Source organism: Takifugu flavidus, chromosome 6 (assembly GCF_003711565.1).
Source record: "Takifugu flavidus isolate HTHZ2018 chromosome 6, ASM371156v2, whole genome shotgun sequence".
Lineage (NCBI taxonomy): Eukaryota > Metazoa > Chordata > Actinopteri > Tetraodontiformes > Tetraodontidae > Takifugu > Takifugu flavidus.
The window spans coordinates 15,190,731-15,207,744 of record NC_079525.1 but is presented as its reverse complement, the minus strand read 5'-3'; the positions used below and the strand labels follow the sequence as shown (position 1 = coordinate 15,207,744).

The following is a 17,014-nucleotide window of genomic DNA, read 5'->3' as shown; positions in this document are numbered from 1 at the left end:
CGCTGGGAATGTGTGTAGGGAATGCTGGGAATGTGTGTAGGGAACGCTGGGAATGTGTGTGTAGGGAACGCTGGGAATGTGGCCACTGAGAGCAAAGATAGCGATGGTTGACAACTTGGAAACGTGTTTACTGGGCAGAAACGTGGAGCCCAGACTCATGATCATAATGACGAGGCCACGTCACCTCCGGGGCCAACCAGCCCTGGTCCCCCCCCCCCCCCGAGGGAGCCTGTGTAACCTGCTTCATATAGAGAGGAGCTCGTCAGGCTGACAGCCACAGGCAGCATCTGTCTCCATCTAGGTGGCTGCACAGGTGACCTGCTGTGATCAATGGCTCCATCAGGGCTCGTCCACCCCTTTAGGCCACGCCTCCATCTTTGCTATCAGGGCTAAGAGCTGACAGGTGTCTGGTGAGCACCTCTCTAATAAACACAATCCTTTAATCCCCCTAGAGCTTGTTTAACGGTGCTAAAATTAAATCCACATCATTTTCTACCAGTTTGTAGAGTTTAGCACTGAACACTTAGACATTTGGAAATATAAATACAAGATGAGATCGCCTATTTTATTACAAGGCATTTGTCATTTTAGATCATCAATAATGATTCTATGCTACTAACGACGTATTCCTGGGCTTCTGGCTTTCTTCTGCTCACATTGGGGAATTTGAACTTTAGGAATTTTTGCAATTGTAATTTTGTCTTTTAGAATCACTGAAAATATGAGTGAACATTAACATTTCTGGCATTTAACCAGACTTAAACTGGTACAAAAACGGATGAAGCAACATCACCCTTCCATTGTGAGAGCTACAGTCTTTAAGCTGAGCCTTGTGGAGGTTATTCTAGTTTGGGACATGATGCTAACCAAGACTAACTAACTAGTCTCTCTGTTTAACGCCTTATTTCATCAGAGCCGGTCAGGAGCCTCTTTAACTAAAGGACCTGAACAGCTCACAGAAGGGACGGTCCGGACTACACAGACGGAGTGGCTGGCATCAGTACTCTGATTGGTTGGTGTGGGCAGAGTCCCACCTGAAGGGGCCCATGTGACCACAGTAGCTTAGCAACCAGCGCTAAACTGACGCCACTCTGCTGAACTGGTCTGTTCCCACTGACACCAGTGCTGTCTTCACCAATCTGAACAAAGGTCAAAGGCCACCATTTTCCCATAGTGAAATCTTCAGACCTGAAACCTCTTTTTTTGAGTGCAGTTGCCCCCCCCCCCCCATGGGTAGAGAGCGGCTAACCTAATCAAGCTCATATTCATGCTGGAAGCTGCCGACGGCTGCAAACAACATTGAGGAGCTGCTGCTCCAACTTGTCCTCTAACGTATGTGGCCTCCGAGAATTGATTCAGAAACTCTTCTCAAGAGGGAAAGAACGAGGCTCAATAAGCAAAATGAAGAGAGATGAAAACTAAAATGAAATGGGACAAAAGAGAAATGTGATTTAGAGTCGACCTGCCGAGAACAAAGACAAGAGGAAGTGAGAGGAATAGAAATCTGAGCAACGGCTTCAGAGGACAGAGACAATAAGACCTCCTCCACCTTGAAGCTACTCTACCAGCACTGCAGTGGGCTCTAGTTCACTCTTCATTCATCACCTGAGTTCGATTATTCCCAGGTTCAAAGCATCAAAGCACAGTTGTCATTTTATGAAAACTCTGCAGGGGAGTTTTTAATTCTGATTAAATTTGATGCACGCGTCATCGTTAGAGGAGTGGAAGCATCGGTGTCATGAGAGGAAGGTCCTGTGGTATCAGACGGCTGCTGGTCCACAGCATCCTGCCGAGGTCCTGCAGAAGGGACACTTCCCCCGCGGCTTTGATGCCTTTGATGCTCCCATTCGCTGCACTTTTCTGCTGGACTGAAAACTTGTTCCAGACTCTCAGAACCTTCGTTTCTGAAGGACTTTTGGCTGCAGCAGCTGTGAAGTTGCGAAGCTTTTCTGTCCCCAGAGAAACATTCTTCCATCTTGTGATGACCACGGCATCCAGATTTGGACCTTCTTCTGATTACGCAACATTGGCCCGAGTCACAAACCACCGATGGGCTGAACAAACGTGCACAGTCTGACTGTAGGAGGTGGTGTGTCACCAGAAGAATTGGGCACTTTCTCTACTGTTCTGTGGAGCACGCACACCAAGATGAAGCTTCAGCAGCTGATCCAGTACGGCTCCTCCTCCAGGTCTGCATTAAACCTGCACACTAGCGTGTCTAACCCCCCCCGCAGATGCACTAATGTTCACCATCTTTGTTCTTTATCTCGTATATGATCCAATCTCTATTGTCCTGATGGTTCAGTGCTCTGCTGCCAGGGGAGAAGGTGTGTTAGGAGCTAGCTAAAACAGGCTCAGATGGGCTGAGATGGTGCCTTATCACACCTGTTTATCATATCGCAGGAACCAAGTTGACCTCCGGGGTCACTGACCACACACACCTGCAGGCGGAGTTTCTCCTTATAAACATGCGGATTAATGTCACGTTTCTATGACAACAGCAGCTGATGTGGGGCGTTTCAGTTCATCAGGAACGATATTAACTCCTCTCTCTCCGTCAGAATAATGTGCTGTTAATCTCATTCTAATCATCAGCACTGAGGATCCGGCTGCAGCCAGGAGGAGCTGAGCAGCACCAGAAACGAGGCGATCAGTGAAGCCTCCTCAGAACCCTCCTCAGAAGCTCAGAACCTCAGAACCATGCTGTCCAGGAGCCTCCAGCAGCTTCATCACCCAGCACTTATGGACCGACAGCGCCAGCAGAGACGTGAGATCATTACATCATGGTGTTCACGCTCCTGCCTCCAGCTCAGTCTGCTCATTAAGCAAGTCAAACTCCATCCAGTTGATTAGCAGGAGTGAGGAGGCAGCGTTGGAGGAGGTGCAGGAGGAGCAGGAGGTGCAGGAGGAGGAGGAGGAGGAGGAGGAGGTGCAGGAGGAGGAGGAGGTGCAGGAGGAGGAGGAGTGTGCAGAGGAGGAGGAGGAGGTGCAGAGGAGGAGCAGGAGGTGCAGGAGGAGGTGCAGGAGGAGCAGGAGGTGCAGAGGAGGCCACGCTCTATCAAGGCCAGATGTTCATCCTTAGATATTGGAAGTGTTGACTTCAGGAGCATCAGACTGGGAACGATCCAACGCAAGTTCAGCAGAAAAACATCGGAATTCCTCAACTGATTTCTGTCGTGGCATGCACACGTGCACTAGGCTATACACCTGTACGTCCACCTGTACGTCCACCTGTACATCCACCTGTACATCCACCTGTACATCCACCTGATGTGCCCATTTCCTGGTTCTGTAGGAGTGTAATATACTAACTCCTGGCCTTCCAGAGCCAGAGCTGCTGATCCAGAACCCAAAGATGGAACCAGCAGGACAACGACAGGCAGCAGATGATGCTCGTGCACATAAAGAGGGACAGGAAGCCCAAACCAGGACGTGACACCGGCCTGAGACAGGAAATGACCTCCGTCACACCAAACAAGGGAGGACGAGCGAGCAGAACCTCAAATCCAACAAGCCCGGCAGGCCAGAATAAAATGAAAGCGAAAGTGAATTTCCAGGAGAACAGCAGAGCTGAGCGTTGAGAACGACTTCACGAGAAGCTGGAAGCTACATGAGGGGCGTCGTTCCACCGCTCCCAAAGTCCCCCAGTAGGTCCAGTAAGAAGGCTCCAAGATGAGGAACACGAGACGCTCGTGTTCCGAGCAGAAGGAGCACGTAGCTTATTGCCACTCCAGGCTTAATGGAAAAGGAATCCAAGAAGCAGCTGAACGTGTCTGCAGGGAAGCAGAGAAATGACTGGGTAGTAATGCCCCCCCCCCCCACACACACACACACACACACACACCACACACACACACACACACCTGAGCAAACACACTGAAAGACTAACAGAGAGAAGATGATCAAATCTGGAGAGCAACAATCAGAGATGATCCGTCAGTAGGAGTGGGAAGAGCAAGTGGGCAACAGTGTTTGGCTCCGTGTTCCTGGACAGAGGGGTTAAAGAGTTAGAGGAAGCAGAACCGTGGGGGCAGCTCTCACGGAACCGTGGGGGCAGCTCACCACCAACCACCCGTCATGGAGGAAACGGGAGCTGAAGCCTGGAGGCTGACGGGCGGCAGGAAACGCCGTTGATGGAAGGTGAGCTGGCGCGGGCGGTTGCAGCAGAGCTGGGAATCTTTAGGCCGGAGCCTCCTCTCACCCTCCCACTCCTCCGCCTCCTCCTCCCCCACCAGCACGTGCTGCTGACCTGAAGGGTCAACCAGAGGCCACGCCCACATCTCATGACGCATTCTTCTTCTTCATTTCCTCTGATCAACGACTGTTGCCGTTGCCATGTGACAACCAGCACCGCAGCTGTGTCCAATCGGAGGAGGACCATCAGCAGCAACACGAGCGCGACCTTCCGGATCTCCTGGGATGTGTCGGATCCAACCCAAGTGCTCGTTTCCCTCCCGCTCCCTGACAGAACCGCGTGGACTAAACACCCCTGTTCTGTGGGTTAAAGCAGGGCGGTGCCCCGGGGTGAGCGGCTCCATTCATTCATGGCTCAACGAGGATTCTTCCCAAACAGGATTTTCCACGTGCACACGAGAATCTTTGAACAGCATTTGTGTCAGGAGGAGGGCGCTCCACGTGCACACTCACCCTGGGTTGCCAGTTTTCGTACTGTTTCTGAAGGTTGGCTCCGATGGTCTCCAGCGCCTTCTGTGGACTCATGGACAGAGGATCTGTGGTGGGAAGAATCACACACAGATAACTTGATATGAAACAACCAAGCTAAAGCTAAAGCTAAAGCTAAATCAAGCTAACCGTCACGAGCATTCACGGATGTTCACCCAGAAAACAGCAGCGGTCCCTCTGGGTGAACTAGTGATGAGACAAATCTAACGTGTGACGAGCAGCAGCCTATAGACCGAGCACAGATCATGTGACCCTGTTAGCCAGAGTCATTCCTGACCCGATGGGCCCCCGTGTTCATGCGTAGCGTGTCTGAGACTCACCTATCCAGCACTCCAGCCGTGCACACGGGGAGGTCTTGACGACATCTGGAGGGTCCACTCCCACATTGAGACACAGCACCAGTGCTACGCTCACCGTCTTCATCTGTGGGAGAGATCACAGCCACAAAAGCTGCTGAATTCACTGGAGCCCCCAACAGAACAGTCCACCATGAGGACACGGGCAGGGTGGCATTATTCTGAGCCAGCATGGAATTAAGGTTAGGGATGGGATTTAAAAGAATCAGTAAGATTGGTAGAAGGGTAGGGGTCAGGAGTGGGGTTAGGGTTAGAAGGTTAGAAGGTTAGAGGGTTAGAGGGTTAGAGGGTTAGAGGGTTAGAGGGTTAGAAGGTTAGAGTTAGGGGTCAGGGAAAGGGGTTAGGGTTAGGGTTAGGAGTAGCACCTCCCTGTGATGGCATCAACCCTGCTGTTGTGAACCAGCTCATATTACTGCTGATTCCAACTGGACCTCCAGGTCATATTTAATCTCTTCATGTCTTGATGTGACTTCAAGCATGTAGCATATCGGAGCCCAGGTCCACGAAGACGCAGCTTTGGCTGGTCCAGATGGATCCGCTGGTGGGCTAAATCATGTTGCAGGTTGAGGGACCTTACAGGCTGCTTGAGACGATGACAGAGCAAAACCTGGATATGAGGAGACATTCTGCCACCTTCCTCGCTACCATCCACCAACTGCTTCGTTGGGATTTGATCTGCAGAGTAATTAGACAGCGAAAGACGCAGCGTGTGGAGCTGCTGCCTTGTTTGGCGTCAGGAAAAACCCTGAACGCTCCCGTTCCGATGTCCTGAAGGTCGGTGGAACAGTGTGAGCTGACCTTTCCAGCTACTGCTACCATGATGGGATGCAGCAGACGTCACCTACATACAGTAGATGACGTGACACCTGTGGCTCAGCAGGGCTCCGAGGCAGGTAATTAAGGTGGTGTCTGCCCCCCCACTAACAGGAAAAGGGCACCGTGCTAGCAGGAGCCGGTGGCCCAGACTCGACACGCACACACAGACTCCCAGCTGATGTTCTTTCCTCTAGACCGCTACTGTAGATCAGTGAACATCTGGACTTTACATCACAATCAGATATATCGGCCATATGATGCTGAAAACATGATCCGAGCTCTGGGACCGGTGCCTCACTTCTGATGATGTTAGGAGAGGAGGAGGTGAGAGTCACTGCCAGAGCTGCTCCAACACTGGCCACCTGGTTTTTACTCTTGTTTCTGACACTAACTGCATCAATGAGAAGGTGAAGGGTTAAGAGAGGGAGCAGGGTTTGATGTTAACGTTGGCAGCAGGTTTGCTCTCAAAGCAACAAACCGCTATAAATGCTAATGCCTAAAAGATACCAGGAACAGTCCAGAGGGAGGAAATGCTGCAGGTTTGCCCTTTAAAATACCACAGGTGAAACAATCGCACACCCGCAGGGGGAAGACCTCACGTTTAGAAAGCTAAATGTCAGCAGCAGCTTCCCCAGCGACAGCCGCTGTAAACAAGGATTTACCAACCTGCACCAGGACTTTCTGTCCACCAGCGAAGCTCCGAAGCAAATTAAATACAGGAGAAGGATGAGAGAGATGTTAAAAACCCTTAACCATAAACCCCTGACCCTGACCCTTAACCCCTGACCATAAACCTTAAACCCTAACCCATAACCCTAACCCTGAACCATAAACCCCAACCCCAACCCTTAACTCCTGACCCTAAACCCTAACCCTAACCTTAAACCCTAACCCCTGACCCTAAACCTTAAACCCTAACCCCTGACCCTAAACCCTAACCCCTGACCCTAAACCTTAAACCCTAACCCCTGACCCTAAACCCTAACCCCTGACCCTAAACCTTAAACCCTAACCCCTGACCCTAAACCCTAACCCTAACCCTAACCCTAACCCCCGACCCTAAACCTAATACCCTAACCCCAACCCTTAACCCCTGACCCTAACCCATAACCCTGAACCATAAACCCCAACCCCAACCCTAACCCCTGACCCTAAACCTTAAACCCTAACCAACGAACTTTCCCACGTTTGATGTTTGTTGTGCACCAACCAATAATCACTGAGGAGGAGCTGAGGGAGCAAAGCCAGATTGTAAGTGAGCATCTAGAATGTGGTCTCCTACATCTGTCGTTCCTCAGGGACCTTATTCTTTAACAGTATTTAGCTGGTTGCCGTCACTCTCCCACGATTCATAACCCCCAGGAGACGTTTCAGTGTTTCCCACTTGAGGTTCCCTCCAGTAAATCCTGCTGATCCATCAACAGGCCTCATAGTTGCATCTGCAGGGCACCAAGGCAGCTATTAAAGCAGGACCATCTGGTGGCTGTAGCATCACAGCTGACTGGCAGCTATAGGTCAAATACTGCAGCTGACTGGCAGCTATAGGTCAAATACTGCAGCTAACTGGCAGCTATAGGTCAAATACTGCAGCTAACTGGCAGCTACAGGTCAAATACTGCAGCTGACTGGCAGCTATAGGTCAAATACTGCAGCTAACTGGCAGCTATAGGTCAAATACTGCAGCTGACTGGCAGCTATAGGTCAAATACTGCAGCTAACTGGCAGCTATAGGTCAAATACTGCAGCTAACTGGCAGCTATAGGTCAAATACTGCAGCTGACTGGCAGCTATAGGTCAAATACTGCAGCTAACTGGAAGCTATTGGTCAAATACTACAGCTGACTGGCAGCTGTAGGTCAAATACTACAGCTAACTGGCAGCTATAGGTCAAATACTGCAGCTAAGTGGCAGCTACAGGTCAAATACTGCAGCTGACTGGCAGCTATAGGTCAAATACTGCAGCTAACTGGCAGCTATAGGTCAAATACTGCAGCTGACTGGCAGCTATAGGTCAAATACTGCAGCTAACTGGCAGCTATAGGTCAAATACTGCAGCTGACTGGCAGCTATAGGTCAAATACTGCAGCTAAGTGGCAGCTATAGGTCAAATACTGCAGCTAAGTGGCAGCTATAGGTCAAATACTGCAGCTAAGTGGCAGCTATAGGTCAATACTACAGCTGACTGGCAGCTATAGGTCAAATACTACAGCTGACTGGCAGCTATTGGTCAAATACTGCAGCTGACTGGCAGCTATTGGTCAAATACTGCAGCTAACTGGCAGCTATAGGTCAAATACTACAGCTGACTGGCAGCTATAGGTCAAATACTACAGCTGACTGGCAGCTATAGGTCAAATACTACAGCTGACTGGCAGCTATTGGTCAAATACTACAGCTGACTGGCAGCTATAGGTCAAATACTGCAGCTAACTGGCAGCTATAGGTCAAATACTACAGCTGACTGGCAGCTATTGGTCAAATACTGCAGCTAACTGGCAGCTATTGGTCAAATACTACAGCTGACTGGCAGCTATTGGTCAAATACTACAGCTGACTGGCAGCTATTGGTCAAATACTGCAGCTAACTGGCAGCTATTGGTCAAATACTACAGCTGACTGGCAGCTATTGGTCAAATACTACAGCTGACTGGCAGCTATTGGTCAAATACTGCAGCTAACTGGCAGCTATAGGTCAAATACTACAGCTGACTGGAAGCTATTGGTCAAATACTACAGCTGACTGGCAGCTGTAGGTCAAATACTACAGCTAACTGGCAGCTATAGGTCAAATACTGCAGCTAAGTGGCAGCTATAGGTCAAATACTGCAGCTAACTGGCAGCTGTAGGTCAAATACTACAGCTGACTGGCAGCTATAGGTCAAATACTGCAGCTAACTGGCAGCTATTGGTCAAATACTGCAGCTAACTGGCAGCTATAGGTCAAATACTACAGCTGACTGGCAGCTATAGGTCAAATACTACAGCTGACTGGCAGCTATAGGTCAAATACTACAGCTAACTGGCAGCTATAGGTCAAATACTACAGCTGACTGGAAGCTATTGGTCAAATACTACAGCTGACTGGCAGCTATAGGTCAAATACTACAGCTGACTGGCAGCTATTGGTCAAATACTACAGCTGACTGGCAGCTATTGGTCAAATACTACAGCTGACTGGCAGCTATTGGTCAAATACTGCAGCTGACTGGCAGCTATAGGTCAAATACTGCAGCTAACTGGCAGCTACAGGTCAAATACTACAGCTGACTGGCAGCTATAGGTCAAATACTACAGCTAACTGGCAGCTATAGGTCAAATACTACAGCTAACTGGCAGCTATTGGTCAAATACTACAGCTGACTGGCAGCTATTGGTCAAATACTACAGCTGACTGGCAGCTATTGGTCAAATACTGCAGCTAACTGGCAGCTATAGGTCAAATACTGCAGCTGACTGGCAGCTATTGGTCAAATACTACAGCTAACTGGCAGCTATAGGTCAAATACTACAGCTGACTGGCAGCTATAGGTCAAATACTGCAGCTGACTGGCAGCTATTGGTCAAATACTACAGCTGACTGGCAGCTATAGGTCAAATACTGCAGCTGACTGGCAGCTATTGGTCAAATACTGCAGCTGACTGGCAGCTATAGGTCAAATACTGCAGCTGACTGGCAGCTATCGGTCAAATACTACAGCTGACTGGCAGCTATCAGTCAAATACTACAGGTTGGCTCCTCCCCCTCCTCCTCCTGCCCCTCCTCCCCATGCTCCTCCCACAGAGGAAGGAGTGGCTCCCTTGAAGTGTCCAGGACCCGAAATTCCCTCTAAAGAAATTAGCGTTGATCTTGATCCACGACATCTTAATGTTGTGTTCACACTTTGCAGGTTTGGGGTGGCGAGGGGGCGGGGCTTATACAGGAAGACGTGGCTCCTGGCTCCTTAGCCAGGCCTGGAAACAGGACGGCTAACGGCCCGTAAGATAGAACAGAACCAGGAGCTTTGCTGGTCCTCACTAACACGCATCACCTTCACCCTCCTGTAGGAGCAGTTCTAAAAGAGCGCACGTACGTGCACGTTCACAGGCACCACCGACAGAGCTTCCTGTTTCCATGACAACGGACGGAGAGAAAGATGTGCGGTGGTTTGGTTTACACGACTGTCCATTAGGCTGCGTGCACCTTTCAGTGCGACAGCATGTGATAAATATCAGCAGATTCAATCTGATTAATCAGATGATTTAGAAATATTAGCATAGCGTTAGCGGCAGATTTTAAGTTCTTTAAAGTCCGGTTTGCTGTCACTGTCGGGTGGCTGCAGGCGTCCTGATGATGATGATGATGATGAAGCTGCATTAACTGCCTCTTAGTTTCTTTATTACTAATAATATAGGAACGAACCTAGTAATCTAGTAGCCAGGAGTGAGGATTCCATCCGTACAGTACGGAACAGAACTGGAAATGCATCCACAATAACACTCAATTACAGCTATTTCATGGGAAATCTGAGCATTTCCTGAACCAGCCTGGTTGTGTATCGATACTCAAAGACCTGCTCAGAGTAGAGCACAACCCTGGTGCACTTAACGAGACCTAACGAGCCTTGCTATTATCATGTGTATCTTTAAACCATGCAGAAGTCAGCTATAATCAACAGTTGCCCAATACTTCCCCGTACTGGAGGCCCTTATCTGAGCGGGTCAAAGGTCGTGTTTGAGCGTCCAGCTCTACGACACCAGAGGCTAACCCTAACTAATATTCATCTGTAGCGGTGATGTGGCTAACCCTAACTAATATTCATCTGTAGCGGTGATGAGGCTAACCCTAACTAATATTCATCTGTAGCGGTGATGAGGCTAACCCTAACTAATATTCATCTGTAGCGGTGATGTGGCTAACCCTAACTAATATTCATCTGTAGCGGTGATGAGGCTAACCCTAACTAATATTCATCTGTAGCGGTGATGAGACTAACCCTAACTAATATTCATCTGTAGCGGTGATGAGGCTAACCCTAACTAATATTCATCTGTAGCGGTGATGAGGCTAACCCTAACTAATATTCATCTGTAGCGGTGATGAGGCTAACCCTAACTAATATTCATCTGTAGCGGTGATGAGGCTAACCCTAACTAATATCATCTGTAGCGGTGATGAGGCTAACCCTAACTAATATTCATCTGTAGCGGTGATGAGGCTAACCCTAACTAATATTCATCTGTAGCGGTGATGTGGCTAACCCTAACTAATATTCATCTGTAGCGGTGATGTGGCTAACCCTAACTATATTCATCTGTAGCGGTGATGAGGCTAACCCTAACTAATATCATCTGTAGCGGTGATGAGGCTAACCCTAACTAATATTCATCTGTAGCGGTGATGAGGCTAACCCTAACTAATATTCATCTGTAGCGGTGATGAGGCTAACCCTAACTAATATTCATCTGTAGCGGTGATGAGGCTAACCCTAACTAATATTCATCTGTAGCCGTGATGAGGCTAACCCTAACTAATATTCATCTGTAGCGGTGATGAGGCTAACCCTAACTAATATTCATCTGTAGCAGTGATGAGGCTAACCCTAACTAATATTCATCTGTAGCGGTGATGAGGCTAACCCTAACTAATATTCATCTGTAGCCGTGATGAGGCTAACCCTAACCAATATTCATCTGTAGCGGTGATGAGGCTAACCCTAACTAATATTCATCTGTAGCGGTGATGAGGCTAACCCTAACTAATATTCATCTGTAGCGGTGATGAGGCTAACCCTAACTAATATTCATCTGTAGCGGTGATGAGGCTAACTAATATTAGCAGTAGATCTACCAGCACATTTTTGCCGGGCTGGTCCACGGCAACAGGGTAACGGGTTAAATACAGCAAACAGCATCAGGCCACCTGTGGGTTAACCCTAACCCTAACCCTCTAACCCTAACCCTGACCCTGACCCTAACCCTAACCCTGACCCTGACCCTGACCCTAACCCTGACCCCTAACTCTAACCCTAACCAGGAGGCAGGTGGGGGTACAGTGGGTCAATGACAGCTTTATGAGATCTGAGAGCCACTGTGGCCATTCAGGAGGGAAGTCTTTGATCTTTCCCTGTCAAAGACTCCATCTGATCCAAAGGAACCGGCACTATGATGGAAATTAGACCAGTCCTAGACCAGTCCTAGACCAGTCCCAGACCAGTCCCAGACCAGTCCTAGACCAGTCCCAGACCAGTCCCAGACCAGTCCTAGACCAGTCCCAGACCAGTCCCAGACCAGTCCCAGACCAGTCCTAGACCAGTCCTAGACCAGTCCAGGCCTGATGCTGCATGGGGACACACGGGAGCTGGAGACTATGGTCCTGGAACTAGAGCTGCTGAACACACGTGAAGACCTGAGGGTTGGGGTAGGGGTAGGAGGTAGGGGGGTAGGGGTTAGGAGTTGGGGGTAGGGGTAGGGGTAGGAGTTAGGGGGTAGGGGTAGGGGTTAGGGGGTAGGGGTAGGGGTAGGAGTTAGGGTAGGGGTAGGGGGTAGGAGTTAGGGGGTAGGGGTTAGGGGATAGGGGGTAAGGATAGGGGATAGGGGGTAGGGGTAGGAGTAGGGGGTAGGGGATGGGGGCAGGGGATAGGGGGGGGTAGGGGTAGGGGTAGGGGTAGGGGGGTAGGGGGGTAGGGGTAGGGGGCAGGGGATGGGGGTTAGGGGGTAGGGGTTAGGGGGTAAGGATAGGGGATGGGGGCAGGGGTTAGGGGGTAAGGATAGGGGGTAGGGGTTAGGGGGTAGGAGTTAGGGGGTAGGGGTTAGGGGGTAGGAGTTAGGGGGTAGGGGATGGGGGCAGGGGATGGGGGTTAGGGGGTAAGGATAGGGGATAGGGGGTAGGGGTTAGGAGTGAGGGGGGGTAGGGGTTAGGAGTTAGGGGTTGGGGGTAGGGGTTAGGGTTAGGGGGTAGGATAGGGGATAGGGGGTAGAAGTTAGGAGCCAGGGGGTAGGAGTAAGGGGATAGGGATTAGGGGTTAGGGGGTAGGAGTTAGGAGGTAGCAGTTAGGAGACAGGGGGTAGGAGTAAGGGGGTAGGGATAGGGGATGGGGGCCAGGGGATAGGGATTAGGGGGTATTGGTTAGGGGGTAGGGGGGGTAGGGGTTAGGAGTTAGGGGATAGGGGGGGGTAGCAGTTAGGAGACAGGGGGTAGGAGGTAGCGGTATGGGTAGCGGTATGGGATAGGGGGTAGGGGTAGGAGTTAGGGGTTAGGGGGTAGGGGGATGCTCAAAGCCCAGAGAAGAGTCACCCCCAGTTCCAGCACCTCTGGTCTGTCCATGACACAGAGGAGACGGCTGATTTAAATGGAACAGCAAGCACCACATGATCCACTCCGGTTCCTTTGAATGGGGAACCTCCAACGTGTCGGCACCGGAACATTAAAGGCTCAGACGGTGAAACACACAGACGTGCGTCTACCTTTGGGCCCAGGTGAATCCTCGAGCAGGAGGAAGGAGCCTCACAGTCAAAGAGAGTAAACTTACCCGGTCCTTCATCCTCCAGCTCTGCGCTAACGCCTTGGAGCCCTCAATCTTCTCCGCGTGCCGTTTCTTCATGAAGGCCAGAGGCAGTTTCCAGTCATTCATGTCGGCCTCCTCTTCCTCAGTGAGGCCCACAGCAGGAGCATGAAGCAGGTCTGCGTCCATTTTCATGAGGGCCCTGTGGGCGAGAGCGTCCCTTAGGAACAGATCTGATTTGCACAAATATGAGAATCCATCAAACAAATTAAGAATCTAAGTGGCAGGTGGTAAACGAGCAGAAGGTGGAGAAGATGATGCAGCCAGGGGCAAAGGAGCCAGGGTCTAAGGGGTTCTGGTCTGAGCAGCACCATGAGGATGGGTCTCACTGTCGGGGTTAGGGTTAGGGTTAGGGTTAGGGTTAGAGTTAGAGTTAGGGTTAAAGGTTAGAGTTAAAGGTTAGGGTTAAGGTTAGGGTTAGGGTTAGGGTTAGGTTAAGGTTAGAGTTAAAGGTTAGAGTTAAAGTTAGGGTTAAGGTTAGAGTTAGGGTTAGGGTTAAGGTTAAGGTTAGGGTTAGGGTTAGAGTTAAGGTTAGAGTTAGGGTTAGGGTTAAGGTTAAGGTTAGGGTTAAGGTTAGGGTTAGGGTTAGGGTTAGGGTTAGGGTTAGGGTTAGCTTCCAACAGAAAAAACTGAGAACTGAACTTCAATTCTTTTCATATCAGATGAGCGAATCTCAGTGATCAAAGGGCGAATGAACATTTCCCAAAGCTCAGATGCGTCATTCTTCATGGAAACAGCTGATTCCTGAAGGGTTGCAGGGTTGCAGGGTTAGGGTTAAGGTTAGGGTTAGAGTTAAAGGTTAGGGTTAGGGTTAGGGTTAGAGTTAGAGTTAAGGTTAGGGTTAGGGTTAGGGTTAGAGTTAGAGTTAAAGGTTAGGGTTAAGGTTAGAGTTAGAGTTAGAGTAGGGTTAGGGTTAGGGTTAGGGTTAGGGTTAGAGTTAAGGTTTAGAGTAAGGGTTAGGTTAAAGGGTAGGGTTAGGGTTAGAGTTAAAGGTTAGGGTAGGGTTAGGGTTAGAGTTAGAGTTAAAGGTTGGGTTAGGGTTAGAGTTAGAGTTAAAGGTTAGGGTTGGTTAGAGTTAGAGTTAAAGGTTAGGGTTAGGGTTAGAGTTAAAGGTTAGGGTTAGAGTTAGAGTTAAGGTTAGGGTTAGGGTTAGGGTCGCAGCTGCCTCTGCTCAGCTCTGTCCTGCTAGCTAGCTCCGTGCTAGCTAAAGCTAATCTGACAGCTGTTCCTGACGTCGCTCCGCTCTCCAACAGCTGGACGGTCCGAGGTGACTGAAGACTGGGCCGTGTTATAATAGAGACCCCGGGCGCAGACATGTTCAGATGGGTATGAATGGCTGTAAAGGTGTCGCGGACGCGTGCACGCCAACAGACCTTGTTGCAGTGTGATGATCAACCCGGGCTGAGGAACTTCTCCGTCTCCGGACGATGACGGACACAGTCGCACAGATGATCCTGGTCAGGAAGTTGTAGGGAAGCGTCCACAGCCTGTAGAGGATATCGAACCCGTCAAATGCGAACTGGACGGGCGCGGGTTTGCAGGGGAATGCGCGGTCCTCTCCCCACGGCTCTGCGCTATGGGAAGGGGCTGGAGTCGAGGCCCATCTTCACACGGACAGTTTGCCACAGCCGCACCAACTTCCGGCCACAACCTGCCGAGCACGGGGGCAGCGCGGGCTTCTCCTGCACGCCGGCGACCGTTCTGGTGCAATAATTCTCGCGAAAACCACAGCTTACGGCAGGAATCTCTCCGAGGAGGACTTCTTCAGCACTTCCACAAGGGCGCAGCCATCTTGGGTTGGACCCACAATGCACCGTTGCAGCGCGAGGCTGTCGCTCTACGTCATCGCTGCTTTTCCCGTCGCAGCAACATCTGAGGAGGAATGGAGGAATAAACCTGGAAAATCAGGAAAATCCTCATTTAAAGCGCCTGCACATAGTGGCAAACAGGCTGGAGAAACATGTGGGAGTAAAGAATCTAAAGTCTGACTCTGGAACGTTTGTAACGCCTGTCTTTAATTCCATATGTTCAGTCAAAAAGGAAGTTTTGTTTGTGTTTATCACAGATTATAATGGAATATTCTGTGTGTGGTTCCAGACTCATATCTGATCCATCACCAAATCCATTTCCCCTCCCGAACCCCCCCGGTCAGGGTCACCTGAGGCTGAAGCCTTCATGGGCTCCCTCAAAAGTCCACACAGACCAGCAGTCATGTGACGTGTGGCTGTGGATCCAACGGCAACTTTAACACTTTCAATCTGGAGCTGAGTTCAATAAGTCCATATTGTTGGTAGAGCTAACGTCTTTCTGTCCGATTGTGTTTGAACCTTGCTCTAGATTCCCCTGGCAGTCATTTCATAGACCATTTAGCATTAAAATAAGCTTCTGCTCCATTAATGCGGCAGCGTCTTTCCTTCCATCACCTTTTCCAAGGATTTTATGTGACAACCAGTGTTTTGTTGCTCTTTTTGCAAAACAACTCAAAATCCATTCTAATGGATTTTAATGACATGTTCAGAAAATGTTGATAATGGGCGAGAAAGCACTCCTAATGTTGGTGATGCTCTGGACTCCAGAGACACCCGAAGCTTTGATCTTCCAGGGGCTTTGATCACAAATCAGCCTGCGACATGATGTAACTGCAGCTAATGTGCAGAAGGAGCTGATGGAGGTCTGGGCTCTCCAACTGGTTTAAGCTAGTTATTTTATAGTTTCAGATGGGTGAGTGGAGGGAGGGAGGAGGGAGGGAGGGAGGGAGGGAGGGATGGATGATGGATGGATGGGTGGAGGGATGGATGGATGGGTGAGTGGTGGGAGGGAGGGAGGGAGGGGGGGACAGATGGATGATGGATGGATGGGTGAGTGGTGGGAGGGAGGGGGGGGGGGGACGGATGGATGATGGATGGATGGGTGGGTGGAGGGATGGATGGATGGGTGGGTGGAGGGATGGATGGACAACAATCATTGCCATCTTCAGAAGACACCATTGAGTGTTCCCTGTTGTAGTTGATATGGCTATTATATGGTTATTATATGGTTATTATATGGCTATTATATGGTTATTATATGGCTATTATATGTTATTATATGGTTATTATATGTTATTACATGGCTATTATATGTTATTACATGCTATTATATGTTATTATATGGCTATTATATGTTATTATATGGCTATTATATGTTATTACATGGCTATTATATGTTATTACATGCTATTATATGTTATTATATGGCTATTATATGTTATTACATGGCTATTATATGTTATTACATGGCTATTATATGTTATTATATGCTATTATATGGTTATTACATGGCTATTACATGGCTAGTATATGGCTATTACATGGCTAGTATATGGCTATTATTTGGTCATTATATGTTATTATATGGCTATTATATGGTTATTATATGGCTATTATATGGTTATTACATGGCTATTACATGGCTATTACATGGCTAGTATATGGCTATTATTTGGTTATTATATGGCTATTATATGGTTATTATATGGCTATTATATGGTTATTATATGGTTATTAATGCTTTATTAAACCAGAATAACGCTGGATAGAAGCGGTGGTGTAGCACTAGCCTTGACTAAAACACCTGTAC

General features: G+C 49.1%; 1 protein-coding gene across 1 annotated transcript in view; it reads right to left on the bottom strand.

The window, feature by feature from the left end:
• rptor (regulatory associated protein of MTOR, complex 1) overlaps positions 1-15,258 on the bottom strand; it is a 58,281-nt gene extending 43,023 nt beyond the window's left edge. Inside the window, 4 exon segments of the mRNA XM_057035599.1 lie at positions 4,648-4,730; positions 5,004-5,106; positions 13,364-13,538; positions 14,770-15,258. Of these exon segments, the coding sequence (XP_056891579.1) occupies positions 4,648-4,730; positions 5,004-5,106; positions 13,364-13,531 (354 nt within the window). The 5' untranslated portion in view covers positions 13,532-13,538; positions 14,770-15,258.
• Between the last annotated feature and the right edge of the window lie 1,756 nt (positions 15,259-17,014).